General features: G+C 41.1%; 1 protein-coding gene across 4 annotated transcripts; it reads left to right on the top strand.

The window, feature by feature from the left end:
- The first annotated feature begins 2,447 nt into the window (after positions 1-2,447).
- oga (O-GlcNAcase) lies at positions 2,448-15,636 on the top strand. Of its 4 annotated transcripts, none has more exons than XM_080869102.1 (19): positions 2,448-2,969; positions 3,412-3,463; positions 3,556-3,653; positions 3,779-3,909; positions 4,007-4,178; positions 4,276-4,374; positions 4,476-4,760; positions 5,412-5,570; positions 5,676-5,866; positions 6,099-6,359; positions 6,463-6,666; positions 7,138-7,312; positions 8,754-8,807; positions 10,217-10,302; positions 11,419-11,523; positions 12,327-12,418; positions 12,499-12,691; positions 12,788-12,947; positions 13,228-15,636. In XM_080869102.1, exons 1-19 carry the CDS (start codon positions 2,804-2,806, stop codon positions 13,362-13,364), a joined length of 2,820 nt encoding a protein of 939 aa, XP_080725228.1. In that variant the 5' UTR covers positions 2,448-2,803; the 3' UTR covers positions 13,365-15,636. The 4 variants fall into 4 exon arrangements, with proteins under 4 accessions (XP_080725228.1, XP_080725230.1, XP_080725227.1 ...); XM_080869101.1 differs by having other exon boundaries at positions 2,450-2,969; positions 6,099-6,374; XM_080869104.1 differs by lacking the exon at positions 8,754-8,807 and having other exon boundaries at positions 2,449-2,969.
- Positions 15,637-16,836: the final 1,200 nt, after the last annotated feature.

Below are 16,836 nucleotides of genomic sequence, written 5' to 3'. Positions count from 1 at the left end.
GTAATTGTTAATTTCATGGAATATGTGATGGTTCAGACTTGGTGCTTTGGTTTCAGGGTCCGAGTGAATTCATCAATTCAAGTTTTGTAATTCTGAAGAAGAAAAGAGTTGAGTACAATAGCAGTGGCTCATTTCTGCTAAGCGTCCCAGTGGGCTGGTATAAATAATAATGGATTGTATTAATATAGCGCTTTTTGGGGCCCTCAAAGCGCTGTACAATTCCACTATTCATTCACTCTCACATTCACACACTGGTGGAGGCAAGCTACGGTTGTAGCCACAGCTGCCCTGGGGCAGACTGACAGAAGCGAGGCTGCCATATCGCGCCATCGGCCCCTCTGGCCATCACCAGTAGGCGGTACGTGAAGTGTCTTGCCCAAGGACACAATGACCGAGACGGTTCGAGCCGGTTACAAGACGAACTGCCAACTCTTTGAGCCACGATCTAAATGAAAGAACCCCAGAACTGTTCAGCTAAATGTGCTTATTAATGTCATTGGTTAAACTTGAGATTTAACCAGCATTTCCTGCTGTGGTAATCATTGTGTTTTCTAAAAAGGTGAAATTCTCTCCCTGTCATAGCTTTCTGCACTACCCCAATGAAAAAGAGCCATGTTTAATATTAGGTGTCACACTGCCACAAGCCTGTTGCATGGATTTTGTCATATTTTTAATGTGTGTGCTGCAAAGTTTTCTATTCAGTTACATTTTTAGGTCACTTTATACCATAAGTTAAAGATCTTACTGTATTGGGGAGAGAACCCAAACAATTTAATGAGTCTGCACTGTCACGAAGTGCTGTGACAGCGCATCATAGCAAGGGCTACAGCATACTAAGCCTATGGCACCCTAACCTGATCCAGCCCAAACTGTAAGCTTTATCAAAAACAAAGGTTTTAGCCACATTTAAAGGGTACAGAGGGTGTCTGCCTCCTAAATCTGAACTGGGAGCTGATTCCACTGGAGAGGGGCCTGATAGCTAAATATGAAAGTTTGTTTCCACCACTGAACCAAAACGTAATACTTTGAACCCCATCCATAATTCCAAATTTCAACTAACTTACTTCAAATATCAAGTTATTTTCTCAGAGAACGGAGTAAGTCGAACTACTGCGATAACCTGAAATCTTGACTACGGATGGAAATTTTTCTTCAGTGGTGGAAATGAGCTTCCATAGCTGAAAGCTGTGCCTCCTGTTCTACTTTTAGAAACTCCAGGAACCACATGTAGGCCTGCAGCCTGAGAGCAAAGTGCTTTATTAGGATAATATGGCACTAAGGTCTTCAAGATATGCATTTAACTACTGCAGAGACTCCACCCATCCTACATCCACCTGTTTGACCACTGCCCTCAGGGAGATGCTACAGGTCCAGCCAAACCAGGACTAACACACACTAACACACTGTTCCAGTTTTTTTCCACAAGCCATCAGCTGTACTGAACACGCACATCAGCACCTCTCACACATAAACACCACCACCACACAACACAAGTGCAATACCTCAAAGCAACCTTGCACATCTGTATAAAGCTTTAATATGTGTATAGTTGGCATTTTTAGATTTGTTTATTGTTAGCTACTTGTTTGTTTTATTGCTATTTATTATAAATGCTGATAGGAGAGGGATCTTGATATAACAGCTACCCACTATTTTAATCATTTGTTATATTCCTTTTGATACTCTTTTTTTTTTTTTTTTTTTTACTCTTTATGCAATTCTTTCATTAACTTTTCTTGGCTAGCATCAATGACTGTGTAAAAAACATGTACAAATCTATTCAGGGCCATTGAATTTATTTTTTTGTCCTGACTAGTTGACCTAATCTTTGGACTCACCCCCCGGATATTGTGAAAACTCGCAACCCTGTTTTGTAGTCATTGTAGTAAAGCACGCTGTGTACTGTGGAAAAGTATAACTGGATTATCTTGACGATTTGGAACAAAGCATGCGCATTTTGCTGACACAGATCATAAACAGATGAGCAGCACCTCCCCTGTTTGAAAGTGGTGTTGGAGCTTAGCTGCATTCCTAATATGGGCTGGAATTTAAAGATATTACACAGCCGGCGAGATGTTCAACGCAGTCGACCAACAGAGCGAATAATTGCCACCCTCTTGTGTATTTGATAAATACGTGCACACTTTGTATCCCCGCTCACTGATAAATGAGAGAGATTGATGATGTTGTGGGTAATCACGCATAAACCAATCTGTTATTTAGCTTCATTATTGCTACATATCTGACTACTATTAAGTGTATTGAGTAAAAAAAACGGATGTCGTTATAATTTTGATGTACATTTTGCCCACAACTGGTTACAAAGGAGGCTAATCCTATCATGCCGTGAACTGAGGTGTAGGCTATATCTTTAACTGTGTAAAATCTTTGCGGTGTTTTGTCACGTACATCTAGTTGTGACTGGTTTGAACTGGTTTCGTGAGCATGCGCACTTGGTGTAAACAGGAAGAAACGACGTAAAGTAGGTCAAATCCACCCATAAAGAAGAGAAAATGCACGGACAGCCACGAGCGAGTGTTTGGTTTTTGTTTACATATTAGCCAAACTAAATGATGGTTTGTATCACCTGATAGTAATTTATATCACAGCTTGTAAAACCAGTCAGGGTCTTTGTTTCGAAAACTCGATAGATTCCTTGCGTTAGCTAACATTAGGCTCAGAGTGACGCGGTTTATTTCCACCAGGTTTGCCTGGCAGCATTCGCCTGCTAACCTACATTTGAAAATATTCCCTGGGTTCGTCGCAAATTTCGTGACTTTTGTATCGAGCGAAACGTCGAAAAATGGTTCAAAAAGAAAATACGTTAGAGACTCCTCAAGTGGATGGTGAGCCGAGCCCCAGCCCAGTCTCCGGAGAGCCTTGTGCAGAGGTCCCTGGCCCGGTGGAAGAGACTGTGATCGGAGTCGAAACGACGGGCCTCAGAAAATTTATAAGCGGAGTCGTGGAAGGTAATGTTGGAGAAAGATTATGTATGTAGTTTGGTATCGTCACATATATAAATAAATAAATAAATAATACATTTGTATCTTAAAATGCAAATATGCTGGTTAATAAAAAAAAATTACCCTTTAAAATTTCATAGGCTTACGTGTATATACAACACGATCTAGTTAATCGCATACAATCAGAAGCTAGGCGTCGAAATGCTGCAGTAATTCCGCTGTCTGTCTGTACATGATGAACACAGTGCTACACTTCATGAATTTAAAAGGGACGTCTTTATTTGGGCACATTCCTGAGTAATTCAGAAGATCAGTATTAAGCAGATTCAAGCACGTCGGCACCAAGGGGCAAACTGTCGAAGCGACTAAGCAGCTCGCTGTGCATGCAGGAAACGCACATTAGGACTGCAGGGTGCGTGGAAACTGAATGTCGTGTTTTCTAACGCAGGCTTTTATGGGCGGCCATGGACAATGGAACAGAGGAAAGAGCTGTTCAGGAGGTACTGTGGATCATTTAAGACTGCATGTTGACAGCATTATAGCAGGGTAACTCGGATTGTTTTAATGAGTCTGAAAAAAATGATTTTCACAGGCAGCAGAAATGGGGACTGAATACATACCTTTACGCACCCAAAGATGACTGCAAACACAGAATGTTCTGGAGGGAGCTGTATTCAGTGGAGGAAGCAGGTGATTACCAAGAATGTCGTTGGGGAGACGGGGGAATGATTGTATGATACTTTTAAAGTGAGCCAATTGCATATTAATTATAAATGCACAATAATTTACACTTTTGTCTTTCTCCTGTCTCCTAGAGCAACTCATGACTTTAATCGGTGCTGCTAATGAGCATGGGATAGAGTTCATCTATGCCATTTCCCCTGGATTAGATATTACCTTCTCCAACCAAAAAGAGGTTTCTGCACTCAAGAGGAAACTTGATCAGGTATTGCAGCATTTTTATGAAGAACACATTGAAATCCTTCTTGATGGATATCTACAGCAGTTTTCTGTATTTTACTATGTCATTTCTTCCCTTTCAGGTTTCACACTTTGGCTGCAAGTCCTTTGCCTTACTTTTTGATGATATTGACCACAACATGTGCCCTGCTGATAAAGAAGTGTTCAGTTCTTTTGCACACGCTCAGGTTTCTATCACCAATGAAATCTACCAATATCTTGGCGAGCCTGAAACCTTCCTCTTCTGTCCCACAGGTAACTTGTTTTCCTTGTTTTTTGTACCTGCCTTATTTGCTCATTTTGTGTGTGTTTGCGCTACTTGCTCACTTATTTTTCTCACCGTCAAATTCAGAGTACTGTGGAACATTTTGCTACCCAAGTGTCCCTCAGTCCCCTTACCTCCACACAGTAGGGGAGAAGCTCCTGCCTGACATTGATGTGCTATGGACAGGCAAGTCTAACAGTTTTCCTTGAAATTGCAAACCTATTCATACATGTCTATGTTGAAGACTTAAAAAGAATAATTATTTGGATATGTTGACTTTTCTGTAGGCCCCAAAGTGGTTTCCAAAGACATCACAGTGGAGTCTATTGAAGAGGTGTCAAAAATCCTGAGAAGAGCCCCAGTAATCTGGGACAATATTCATGCCAATGATTATGACCAGAAGAGACTTTTCTTGGGTCCCTACAAGGGCCGCTCCACAGAGCTCATCCCCAGACTGAAGGGAGTCCTCACCAATCCAAACTGCGAGTTTGAATCCAACTTTGTAGCAATCCACACTTTGGCCACCTGGTACAAGTCTAATATGAACGGTGTGCGCAAGGATGTGGTCATGAGTAAGCAACAGAGACTTCTTTCTTTTGTTTGTTTAGTTATTCTGCAAATTTCAAAGCATACCACAGACAGAAAAGATCCAGCTTGAAATGAGTGGGTAAAATGTACTTCATTAAGCAATAAGGAAGGAGGGGAAAAATGAAGATCAGTATCAAATAATTTTATCAAAACCCTTTATGCCTTTGAGGCAAAGGGGTAATTTAACAAAAATAAAACACACAGGGTTTTGAAAATTTGGGTGGGGGTGTACTTATAGTTAGCTGGGGAAATGTAACACCCGATGTAAGGTTTATCGAAACTAGGAAAACATTTCCGCAGTCTGGTTTTAATATACTATACATCTATTTAAGCTAAGTAATGCTTATACAAGCGCACATGGAGTGAAAAGAATCCTGAGCATTGGATTTCTTAAACGCCTTTCATTAAGTTTAGGCCTCAGCTCCTCATATCAAAGTCTGAAGTCATGGGTAGGTACACAATCTTTAGTTACAAGGATTTTAAAGTTTCCAAAAGTGTCATTATCAGTATAATGCTTATTTTGTGTTGATGCAGTATACTCTCAGTATGAAGTTACTGTCATCTTGCACTGAAATCCAGATTATTAATGGATGTACTTCTCTGTTTTTTCTCTCCCCACCTTGCCCCTTTACCAGCTGATGGTGAGGACAGCACCGTTTCTATCCAGATTAAGTTGGAGAATGAAGGCAGTGATGAAGAACTTGAGACAGACATGCTCTATAGCCCACAACTTGCTCTAAAACTGGCTCTCACAGAATGGCTTGGGGAGTTTGGTGTGCCTCACCAATACAACAGTAAGTTTAATCTCCATTAATTTTTTTTTGTTAATAGAGTTTTTAGCAGCATCACCTGAAATGCCTAAAAACCATACCGTATGCACTGACACTCTGTTCTCACAGGCCGGCAGGTGCCTCAGAGTGGTGCCAAAGGCACGGGCATAGATGTGTCATCCATGACTGCTCCCTCTCTTTGCTCCTCAACAACGGTCACAACTGTGTTCCAGCAGCCCATCATGTCTCCAGCAATGCCTGCTCTGTGCCTGGATCCAATCTCACTTCCTTTGGCAAAAAGACCTCAGGAGGAAGAGGAGGTGGAGTTTGCATTATGACACAGTTGTAGCACTTGTGTGACCTTAACTCAATTGCTAAAAGTACTTGTTTTCTGTTCATGCAGCTCATCACCCAGTAAAATAACCATTGGGTCATTGATTAAAGGGCTAATAATGAAAGTAATTGTCCTCTCTTTATAGTCTGGTACAATCCAGACAGAGGATTGTACCAGACTATCTACAGGTACTTTAACTTTTTACTGGGCATGTGCAGGTGGAGGTGGAAAAGAAGGATTCAGATGAGGAGCCCATGGAGATGGTGGTTGAGAAGCAAGATGAGGCAGAGCCAGAAGCCGAAGTCGACCCAGAAGAGAAGCATGCAGGTCCTATTTTAGCTGACAAGATGGCCGAGGACCTCAAACCTATGGATACAGACAAAGAGAGTCTGGCAGAGTCCAAATCTCCTGAGGAGTCAATTCAAGAGGACTCTGGTAATGATATCGCCCCTATGCAGACAGATGATCAGCTCAAACAGGTGCTGCAAACATTAGTGAGTCATTTCTCCTTTATATCTGCATTTGAAGGCAAAAACCAAATTAAAATGCTTGCAAAGTCTCATTGCTGATTTGGGTCCACAGGAAGTGTTTGTACCAGGGCCCAACGAAAAGGCACTGTTCACAGCAGAGCCTCTTACCCTGGAGGACCTGTGCTTGCTGGCAGAGCTCTTTTATCTGCCTTACGAACATGGACCCAAGGCCATGCAAATGTTAAAGGAGTTCAACTGGCTAAGAGCCAACAGCAGCGTCGTTAGTGTCAACTGCAAGAGGAGAGAATCTGAAAAGGTGGGTGATTTTACTGAAACACGCACATGGAGTGTGTTCAGAGAAGGAGGTCCATTAGATGGCTAGTCTGTTATCAACTAACCATGCTGTTCATGGTGCAGAAAACAAAATGGTGGCTGTGTAGTACCCATACTGCCCATTGGGTGGTGTGGTTATGACGGCAAATGGTGTGCTTGGACTACAGTTTAGTGCTGTGCTTTTTGTGTAAACTATGGCTTCCCTTTCTATGCAGCTTGTTTTGCTTTTAGTTACATATTCACACGTCACAGTGGAAAAGTACAGTTGTAAATAATTTCAACACTCATGGCCTATTGGGACACTTGTATATGATATGTCATAAGTGACATGAGTGGGTTTTTTTTTGTTTTTTTTGGGGGGGGGGGTTTCTTCCTGCTACCACAACTCTTAAGTGGTTTAATGCTTGCGTTTTCCACCAGTATTTATCTTTTTCAAACATTGTGTTGAACACAGGTGACCGAATGGCAGTCACGGGCAGAAAAGTTTGAGGAGATGTGCTGCTCAGTCATCCAGATGTTCACACGGCTATCTAATACAGCTAACCGCACCATCCTGTATGACCTCTACTCTTACCTCTGGGACATCAAGAGCATCATTTCTATGGTCAAGTCTTTTGTCCAGTGGCTCGGTATGTATAAAGGGAACCACGGGGTCCTTATTCTTAGAGAGCAGTAGTTTAGCGTAGAGTCCATTCAAGTGTTGTAATCCTTTACCATTCTCAGGAACACAGTTGCATACAAATTACTAAAGCACATCATTTAAAAAAAAAAAAAAAAAAAAAAAAAATGAAAGAACAAACAGTGTAATGATGGCTCATTTAGCTGCATGGTTTCCATTCTAGACCTGGACTATGTTATTTTTAAGAATGATATGAGACAACAATCTGAATAACAGTAATATTTCTAATCTTCTGCATCAGTTAATGTAGGATTAGTTTTTGGCAAATATCCCCAGCTGAAATTGGTAGCAGGTTATTTGATTAGTTTAGAAATGGGTTAGGTCAAATGCATCACATTTAAATGGATATAAATCTATTAATTGCGCTTTAATTTGTTGATTTTTTTCTTCTTTTTTCTAATCTGACTGAATGCTGCTTGCACTGCTGCTGTGCTCCCTTTTTATTCCACAACAATTTGCTCCATGTTTGTCTAAACTGAGTATCTGTGGAGAAAATGTCCCAGCAGGGTTACTGCTGCTTGCTGTGTATCCAGTAACATCACTGCTGCGTTCCCACACAGACACTTGCTTCCATTTCTCCGTCTGTGGGGATGGGCACAGGGGAAATCCCAACCCCCCTCCCTTCCTCCATGCCCTAGCGCGCACGCGAGCTTGGAGAGCAAGTTGACTGACTCACTGTGGAAGGCCATTCTGGTGCATAAACAAGGAATCAGAAATATCTAAATTGTCCTTAATATGAATCGCATGCATATATTACAAGAAGGTTGTTGGATTTTTAAGCTACTGAATCATGTGCTCACTCTGTATCAGAGGAGAATGCATCACATTGTAAAAGAGGATATTCTTTCTTTCCCTCCCACTTTCATCTCTCTCTTAAATTAGTCTTTCAGGTGATGTCCTGTGATACAGCATGAGTGACATGGAGTCTTCTCATGACATCTCCATCTTTTCATGGAGTGTTTGTTTGTTAGTCTGAAGCACCAGCATGGCCTGTAGGTTACTCCCTGTAACCCAGTTTCATTCACAGGTTTCTGTCCTGTCTGGCTATATGGTAAAGCTGAGGTCTCTGGCCCACAGTACACAGCAGGCAGCATACCCACACTGGCAAATCCACATTAAAAGTCCACACTGCCGGCTTGATGCTTCAGTAAATGGTCTTAAACGCTCAAGCCTCACCAAAGAAGTTAAAGCCCCATAAATATAGTTACCTGCATGAAGTTCCCAAATATTGACTTCTGCTTTTGCTATCAGCATTCATTTCATCAGTCCCCATATTTTCCCCCCTAGTGGAAGCTGTGCAGCCGGCACTTAGTCACAACCTCCCTGGTTATTGCACTGAGAACACTTACTAATAACTATTTTCTACTGTTTTCTCCCTTCACTATGTACAGATGGAAGAATCCACAGTACAAGTTTCTACTGCTATTGGATCGACAGTGGCCGATGTATGCATATGCAGGCGTTGTCTCTTATGTTCATGTATCAAATTGATCTTTGTAGTTTTATTTTAAAGCTAAAAATTTAAAAGTAAAGGAAAGATTTGGAGGAAAGCAAGCTGCCCTCTGGATGAAGTCACATTTTGCGCAGCGATTTTAAAGTCTGAATACTAAGTGTTAACTCCCAAATTTCTCTTTGGCAGCATCTCTCTAACTTGTTTTTTTGTTTCTGTCAGTAGGCCTGTAGAATTGGCTCAGACCAGCCAGATGCACTCACTCAAGGGACCTTACACTTGGTTTTATTTATATTTAATATGTAATATTTGAGTGGACTCACCCTAAAAAAAAAAAAGGGGGGGGGGCAGAAAGACAAAAGAACAAATGTTCCATGTTATTCTGCATAAATGTCACAGTGCTGGATCGGTACCGTTGCACTACATAATCGGCTAGTCTTTTGCGGTACCCTTTGTGGTTTTTAATCTGGATATCCAGGTTCCCAGTTCCTTCCTGTGGCTGCATCTGTATGCTGTGTTGTCAGTTCATCAAAGGAAATGTTTTAGGTATCAGGGAGAGATTTACATGTAAAGCACTGTTAGGTGTCCTGCACGCGCGCTGCATTTGTCTGGTCACATGACAGGGCTTCTTGTCAACCAGGGGTTGGTTTTTATTAGCAACTTGAATCAGAAGCTTGCTCATTTGTCTTTATATTGATTGGGTTTTAATAATAAGCTGAGAGGTCCTTTAAGTCTGGAAATGCTGATCATGCTGCCTCTCGTCTTCCTGGTTTTTAATGACTTGTGCTACCCCCCCCCCCCCCCCCCCCCCCCCCCCCGGTCATGTGACAAGGCAGATAAAATGAGAATGTGACTTCACACAAGGTGCTAATATCAGTGGGGTGACGGCAGCTAAAGCTTACTTTGGTAGCCCATAGACGGATTTTATTTTTTTTTTTATCCCCCCCCTGCCCCCCCCCCCCCCCCCCCCCTCTGTATTGGTCATGAAGTCTGTCAGCTTCTCAAATGAGAATTACCCTCCTGAAACACTGAAAATGAAAGACCTGCATCAAATAACTTGCCACGTGGACACCATGTCACATGGAGCTTTTGGGTAACGTTTTGCATTTACAAAGGTGCAGAGCAGTTTTTTGTAAAAGTAATGTGCATCTTGCACCAGATTCCTTCTAGCATATATAAGCTTTAGATGCTTGAGCCCCATTTGATTGTAAAATATATTCTCTACATATAATTCCAAATTGGGTCCTTTTTTTAATGTTTTAATGATTAAAAAAAAATAAAAATTCATAAATATTTTGCTATTAGATATATGACCCCCTTCATTCTCATCTCCCCACTCCCTTCATCTGTATCAGAGAGCCCCATCCTGTGGTAACAATGTCCGCTTGGCTCTGCTCCTAACAGGGTGTCGTAGTCAGTCCTCAGCACAGTTCCTTAGAGGAGACCAAGAGCCATGGGCCTTTAGGGGAGGTCTAGCAGGAGAGTTCCAGGTATCTAATGCACCGAATTTACAGCAATCAAATGGAAAAAAAAAAAAGAGAGAGAGAGAAAAAAGAGTGCTGTGAGCAAAGGCGACGATGGTATTATGTGCATAGGTATGAAGGGGTTTGGTCTGTCAAAGGTGAGCTGATTGCAGTGAGTTATGCTCACGACATCCAGGCTCCATCCCCTCCACTTGATCTCCAAATATGTTTGTGCCCTGGCATTACTTTGGGATATTGGCAATATCTGTGAGGGGAGTGGGTGACCTGAATTCCATGCTGGGAGGGGAAAAAGACAAACAAACTTAAAGCCAGTGTTTGGCGTGGCATCTTCTGATCGTGTTGCTGCTTCTGATCAATTTTGGTTTCTTTCAGCAACTGCTGAAGGAGATGCTGCTTTTCCCTGGCGCATGCAGCGCAAGCGAGTATGGTTAGGTTTTATTTTCATGACATATCATTTCTTTGCAGGAAAGCACAGCGCTCAAAGCCAGCCCTTTGCGAGCGCACGCGCAAGCATCGCAGCGCCAGCGAGAACGCAAGCATGTACGCGATGAGAGAATTCCATGATTAAACACATCAGTCCAGTCTAAAGTGGTGTTTCCAGCCCAGACTCCCAATGGCAACCAAAATGCTGTTGAGTGACTCAGTTGGCAATCATTTAATTCCCCGTTTTGGTTTTTTGTTGCTTGGAGTTCTCTCGGTCTTTCTGCGCTAGCATCATTATTTTTCTCAACAGGAGGGTCCTGCGCAGCGAAGTATTGCGATGCCTTACAAAAGGGAAAGGAGCATCTCCTTCAGCCAGTAAAACCTTAGTCAGACCAAAACGCGAGCCTTTTTTTTTTTTCTTTTTGTTATGTTTGCAAATGTCTGTTTGTAGTTGGTGCTGTGTTTCTTTAGCGAAAATGAGAAAGAAGTGAGGTTTGCTCTTGTTGTCCACTGTCAGGTCAACAAGGAACAACAGTTTATATACTCAAGTTGTCTTCAGACTCCAAAGCACTTTTCTGTCTTTAGTTCCTTTTGGGTTGATAGTGGTTCAACTTGGCAAACACACAGTGAGGCAGTCAGCCAGACTAGCACGACACCTTTTCCCTGTGAAACTGACCCTCCTTATTTTGATATCCACAGCGATTGTTGCCAATAGATGGGGCAAACGATCTTTTCTACCAACCTCCACCTTCATTGCCATCCTCAAAAATCTATACCATAAGGCCGTACTTTCCCAAAGATGAGGTGAGATACTTGTTGTTTTTGTTTGTTTTGTTTGTTTTTTTTTTTAGTTAAGCCACACTCCTGTAGTCCTTTTTATAACAGTTGTCAAGCACGGCAAAATTGTCTTGTCTTGAAGGAATTTCTTTAGCTTTGGCACGTTTACTTGTTAATTGATTAGGTTTGCTCATTAAATGTCACAAAACAGTTTGTCACCAGACCTCAGATATTTGTATAAGTATCCTGTCGTCTTCCCCTCATTTCACATAAGTGACAAAATGATGAAGCTGCAACATGTCTGTCTTGGACATCCACATGTTTTGTATGAAACTGATTTACTTCTGGAAAATCCCTTCTAACTAATATGTGACCATATTTTGTATTTCGTCACTTATTTAGTTCCTCTGAGTCTTTATTACATTATCTAGCAAAAAAAAAAACCCCACCCTATAAGCAGTTTTTGCCAGGCCTTCAGCACTTTTTCAAATTTTGATGACCATGAAGCTGCGTATTGCCGACATGCGTTGAACACATTAAAACAAATGAAACAAAAAATGAGACTGTAACATTGCATTCACAGGGGATGTTTAAATTTAAAAATAAAATAAAAAAATGTGGGATTTATTATAAATAATGGATTTTTGTCTTTATATTGATTGTAGTGAAAAGCTACAAAAGTCTGGACCAATATTAATGTAAACTGCAAGCTGAGTAATTCGCAGAATCCATATAACTTATGAGTCACTTATTCAAGTAGAGTTAAAGTTGCTAAACTTGGTGTGAACGCAACGGTTTCATTAACAGCTGTTATCGGTCTCATTATGCAGACTGCAGTCTATAAAATATGTAAAGAGATGTACTGTGAAGGCACGGAGGATGTACCATTCTCTGATGACGATCCTGACCTCATAGGAGACAGGTAAGAAAAGGCACATGCATTTGTTTGCAGTCCACACATTTCCCCATTCCCCTTATTAAGGCTTTAATCTGTGTTCACAGGTTAGTAGGAGGTCTCCTGACACTCAGTTCGGACTATGGGTTTGTGTTGGAGGATGATGAAGGGATCTGTGGTTATGCTCTCGGCACCGTAGATGTTAAACCCTTTATCAAGAAATGCAAGTTGAGCTGGATTCCCTTCATGCAAGAGAAATACCACAAACCTGACTGTGATAAGGACCTCACAGAGGCTGAGGTATGCTTATAATCCATTTCTTTCTATCGTAATATTGAGCGTTATGATTGTGCGTCCTTTTATTAAGATTACTAAAGCACTCTTTCATTATTGTAGAAGATGATACTGAGTTTCCATGAAGAGGAGGAGGGTCTGCCGGACTCTTTCCTCTCCAACTTTCCCTCTCTCATCAAGGTTGACGTTCACGCCAAAGTCACTGACCCCAGTGTGGCCAAAAGCATGATGGGCTGTCTGTTATCTTCTCTTAAGGCCAACGGTAGGTAGCAGCCAATCGTGTCTTTAGCCCCCTGCCTCATAACCACTCCATAGAAGTATTGATTCATTAAGTTTATTTTTCAAGTTTTAGTAAAGTGGAAAACAAAGGTTCACTTATCTACATGTAATGTGTGCATGAGGCCAAAGTCCAAAACGACAAGATTAGAAGCCTAGATGACTGTTTTTTAATCATAAAGGCTTCTTTACCCCTTTTAGATTTACTGTAAATAAACCAAGGGTAGTGAACTTTGGTTCTCTTTTCTGTGTCCTTTCTCTCTCAGGATCCCACGGCTCGTTCTGTAAGGTTCGACAGACTGATAAGCGAATGTTGGACTTCTATAGTAAGCTGGGATGCTTTGAAGTGGCCAAAATGGAGGGCTTTCCTAAAGACGTCATCATTATGGGCCGTAGCCTTTGAAGAAACATCCTGCAACAATGACGGACAGAGCGAGTTGACATAGTTTAAACGTGTTTGCTACCTTCATGAGAAAACTTTCATGGTGATTTTTATATCACGTTACCAATCTGGGCTCTTTTTAGGATTTGTGTGGAAGCACAGCGGATGCCTGTGCCCCCCCCCCCCCCCCTTAGATGTTTTGGCTCTACTGGATTCAGCACGTCGAAGGCCAAGGAGTGATCTGTAATCTCTTTCACTCAGTAACACATAAGTGGAACCCCTTCTCTGATCCCACTATTCCTTCCTAGGAGGAAGGAAGAGATGACTCCTTGAGACCTTCTTAACCCACCTCCCCCCCCTTTTTTTTTTTTTTTTTTTTTTTTTTTTTTTTTTTTTTAAATCCAGTGGCCATTACATGAATTTTACCCGCATGCCTGAAATCGGCATCTGTATCTGAAGGCTGAGCTGTGAAATGAGGGTAGCCCGCATCTAGTGTCGTAACTACCGCTACATCCTGCTTTCCCAGATGTGACATGGAGAAATGGTATAGTCGTTGGCTTAGGTGAAACATCTTTATGCAGGATGTGAAGTGCTGTTTGAGAGTTTGCCTTTAGTTTTCACATCGTGGTATTTTCGGTCGCTCCACCACATACTTGGAGATGGATGCCTTTTTAGGTAGTGTGTTTCTGACAAAATTGATCTGAAGCACCGTGTGTGTGTGTGTGTACACATGAAGGGTGAACAGTTGTAGCTTTTTAAGGTTTTGCCAAGCCCTGAATTAAATTGTTGCCACAGGCCAACAAAGCAAACGTCAAAGAGGTCCTTTTGAATTTCTGTTCTAGTAGTAGACATTTGGAAAGCAATAAAAGCTTTCATGTGTTCATTAACATGTTTTTCAGCCATTGCCTTTTTGTTCCTTGCCTTATCATTTTAGCTTATAATTTCAAACACAGCTAAAGATGGCACGTTGACCTTGTTGTTTTTCAAATTCCAGAGATGTAGCCTCACACTCACAGTAAAGCGTCTTGGTTTTTGCTCTACCAGATCCATAACGCAAGCACAGAAACCCTTCAGTAAACTAAGCTGACTAAAAAGCTGATATTGTACCATTTTTAGTTAAGTTAAATTCTATGTTTATCTAATATTGTTGAAATGTTTGTCTTTCTAACTTTGCGTAGTTAAAATGTCAAATTTACCACAGTTTGTTTCGTTCCTGTTTGAAAGCACGAATGTTTAAATCGACACTTCCTGAGAGTAGTACACCACGGGACCAAAATGTGTTAGGCTTTTTGCGTTGCTTTGTTTTTTTGTTTTATTTTCTTTTTGGTTGAAATGATGAAGAATCCGAAATCTTCTGTTCCTCCACTAATATGAAACTGCTCATTTCACCAGACCTGACGGGCAAATTCACTCATGTCATCCCTTAATGCTTTGTTTCAGCGTTGCATACCAGTAAATGTATTTTCAGCTGCGTTTCAGCGAGGCGCTCTTGGGATCACTGAGGTTGTTGAATCCTGTCACCAAATGTGAAAATGGCAATGGTTTCAACACTGTTTAGTTCAGTTGACGTGGTTTGGAGCCGAAATTCATACCCTTCCTCCCTCACAAGCTCTTCATTGAATGTGTTTTTAAGTCAAAGCTATAATTTGCTTTTATGAATTTTTTTTTTTTCTTTTAAAAAGCACTGTCACTCATAGGAGTGTTTAACCAGTTAACTGAGGATCTGTGGTTGTTACTCAGTAGCTGCCTGCCAATGTGATGTTTTGAAACTGTGCATTCATAATGTGCATGAGTTGTAATGGATTTGTTGTGGCAGATGCTGGGGGGAAAAAAAAAAAACTCATCTTCATGCTACATAGAGGAAGAAGCATGCCACTCAACCCTATGAATATAATACTGTTGTTCTCGGAGAGTCTGTAAACTCTGTCGATCATAAAGTGTTGTTTTGTTTTCTATATTGAAACTGATGCTGGTTTAGTTAATCTCTTGTCCTGTACAGCCGTTTTACCTGTCAGCCAGGTGTGAAACTCGCCCACGGGATCTGCTATCTGTCTGCTGAAACAGCAGTATAATTTTCACACTTGTCTTAAATGGTTCATTTTGCAGTTTGCTGATGCTTGAGCTTTCTCCTCTGCCAACTAGATTTGATTAATACTTGGCTGTGAAAGAGAAAGGGCTCCAGTGGTAGATTTTCAGTTAAGGGGTGGGGGGATCATTAAAGTGAGTTTTCCATTGTAAAGTTTGTATGTAAAGTATATAAAATGGAAAAACTAATAAACGATAAGTGACTGTTGCTTTGTCCTGTGCGCCACTATTTATCTAGAAATATTTTTTAATACCTGTCTGCAGTGAAAGATTTCATGTAAGGTTTTTAGAAGTAAAGGGAAAGTAATATCTTTACATAAAGGAATATTGACCTGTTCAGATGGGTCGAAGTGACCTTTGGTTTAATGTCCTTGTTAAAAGAATCTTTATTGCAAACAATTATGTAATAATCAACAGCCAGTGGTTAGGTACACCTGTTCAACTAGTCATTAAGGCAAATATCTAATCGGCCAATCACATGGCAGCAACTCAGTGCCTTTAGGCATGTAGACATGGTCAACATACCTGCTCAAAATCAAACCAAGCATCAGAATGGAGCTAAAAGGTGATTTATTTATTTATTTATTTTTTTTTAAAGTACTTGAAATGTGCAATCTGTGATGCCAGACAGGCTGGACTGAGTATTCAGAAGCTGATTATCTACTGGGATTTTTCCCAAAGTAATTTCTAGGGTTTATAGAAAGTGGTTTTAAAAATCAAAATCAGTGAGTAGCAGTTTTTTTTTTTTTTTTTTTTTTTTTTGTTTGTTTGTTTTTTTAAACGTAGAAATGACTTGAGGTCAGAGGAGAATAGCCAGACTGCTTTTGAGCTGATATGAAAACAACCATAACCACTGATTTACAACCAGTGTGTGCACAAGAGCATCTCTGAACACTGAAGCAGATGGCTTACAGCAGCAGAAGACCATGCTGGGGTGCCACTCATGTCAAGTAAGGGCAGGAACCCAAGGCTGCAAGTTACATGAGATTGCCAGAACTGGAAAAAACGTTCTGGATTTCTGCTGCAACATTTGTAATGGTATGATCAGAATTTGGCGTTAAAAAGCTGAAAGCACGAGCTCATTCCTGCCTTGTATCAAAGATTCAGGCTCCTGGTGGTAATGGTGTGACGGGTGTTTTCTCTGCACACTTTGGGCCCCTTAGTACCAACTGAGCATCATTTAAACACCAGTCTGAGTATTGTTGCTGACCATGTCCATCCTTTTATGACCACAGTATGTCCATTTTTGATGTCTGCTTCCAACAGGATAACACTCAATGTCACAAAGCTCAAATCATCTCAAACTGGTATCTTGAACATGACACTGAGTTCACTGCACTTAAATGGCCTCCACAGTCACCAGATTTCAACAACAGAGCACCTCTGGGATGTGACGGAACATGAGATT

Source organism: Rhamphochromis sp. 'chilingali' (assembly GCF_963969265.1).
Source record: "Rhamphochromis sp. 'chilingali' genome assembly, chromosome: 20".
Classification (NCBI taxonomy): domain Eukaryota; kingdom Metazoa; phylum Chordata; class Actinopteri; order Cichliformes; family Cichlidae; genus Rhamphochromis; species Rhamphochromis sp. 'chilingali'.
The sequence above is the reverse complement of the archived record's forward strand: the minus strand, read 5'-3'. Positions and strand labels throughout refer to the sequence as shown.

Coding starts and splice junctions, on each gene's coding strand:
- oga (XM_080869101.1), top strand. CDS start 2,804: ATGGTTCAAAAAGAAAATACGTTAGAGACTCCTCAAGTGGATGGTGAG. Junction 6,375..6,462: donor AACAGGTGCTGCAAACATTA/GTGAGTCATTTC, acceptor TTGGGTCCACAG/GAAGTGTTTGTACCAGGGCC. Junction 11,524..12,326: donor CGTACTTTCCCAAAGATGAG/GTGAGATACTTG, acceptor CTCATTATGCAG/ACTGCAGTCTATAAAATATG.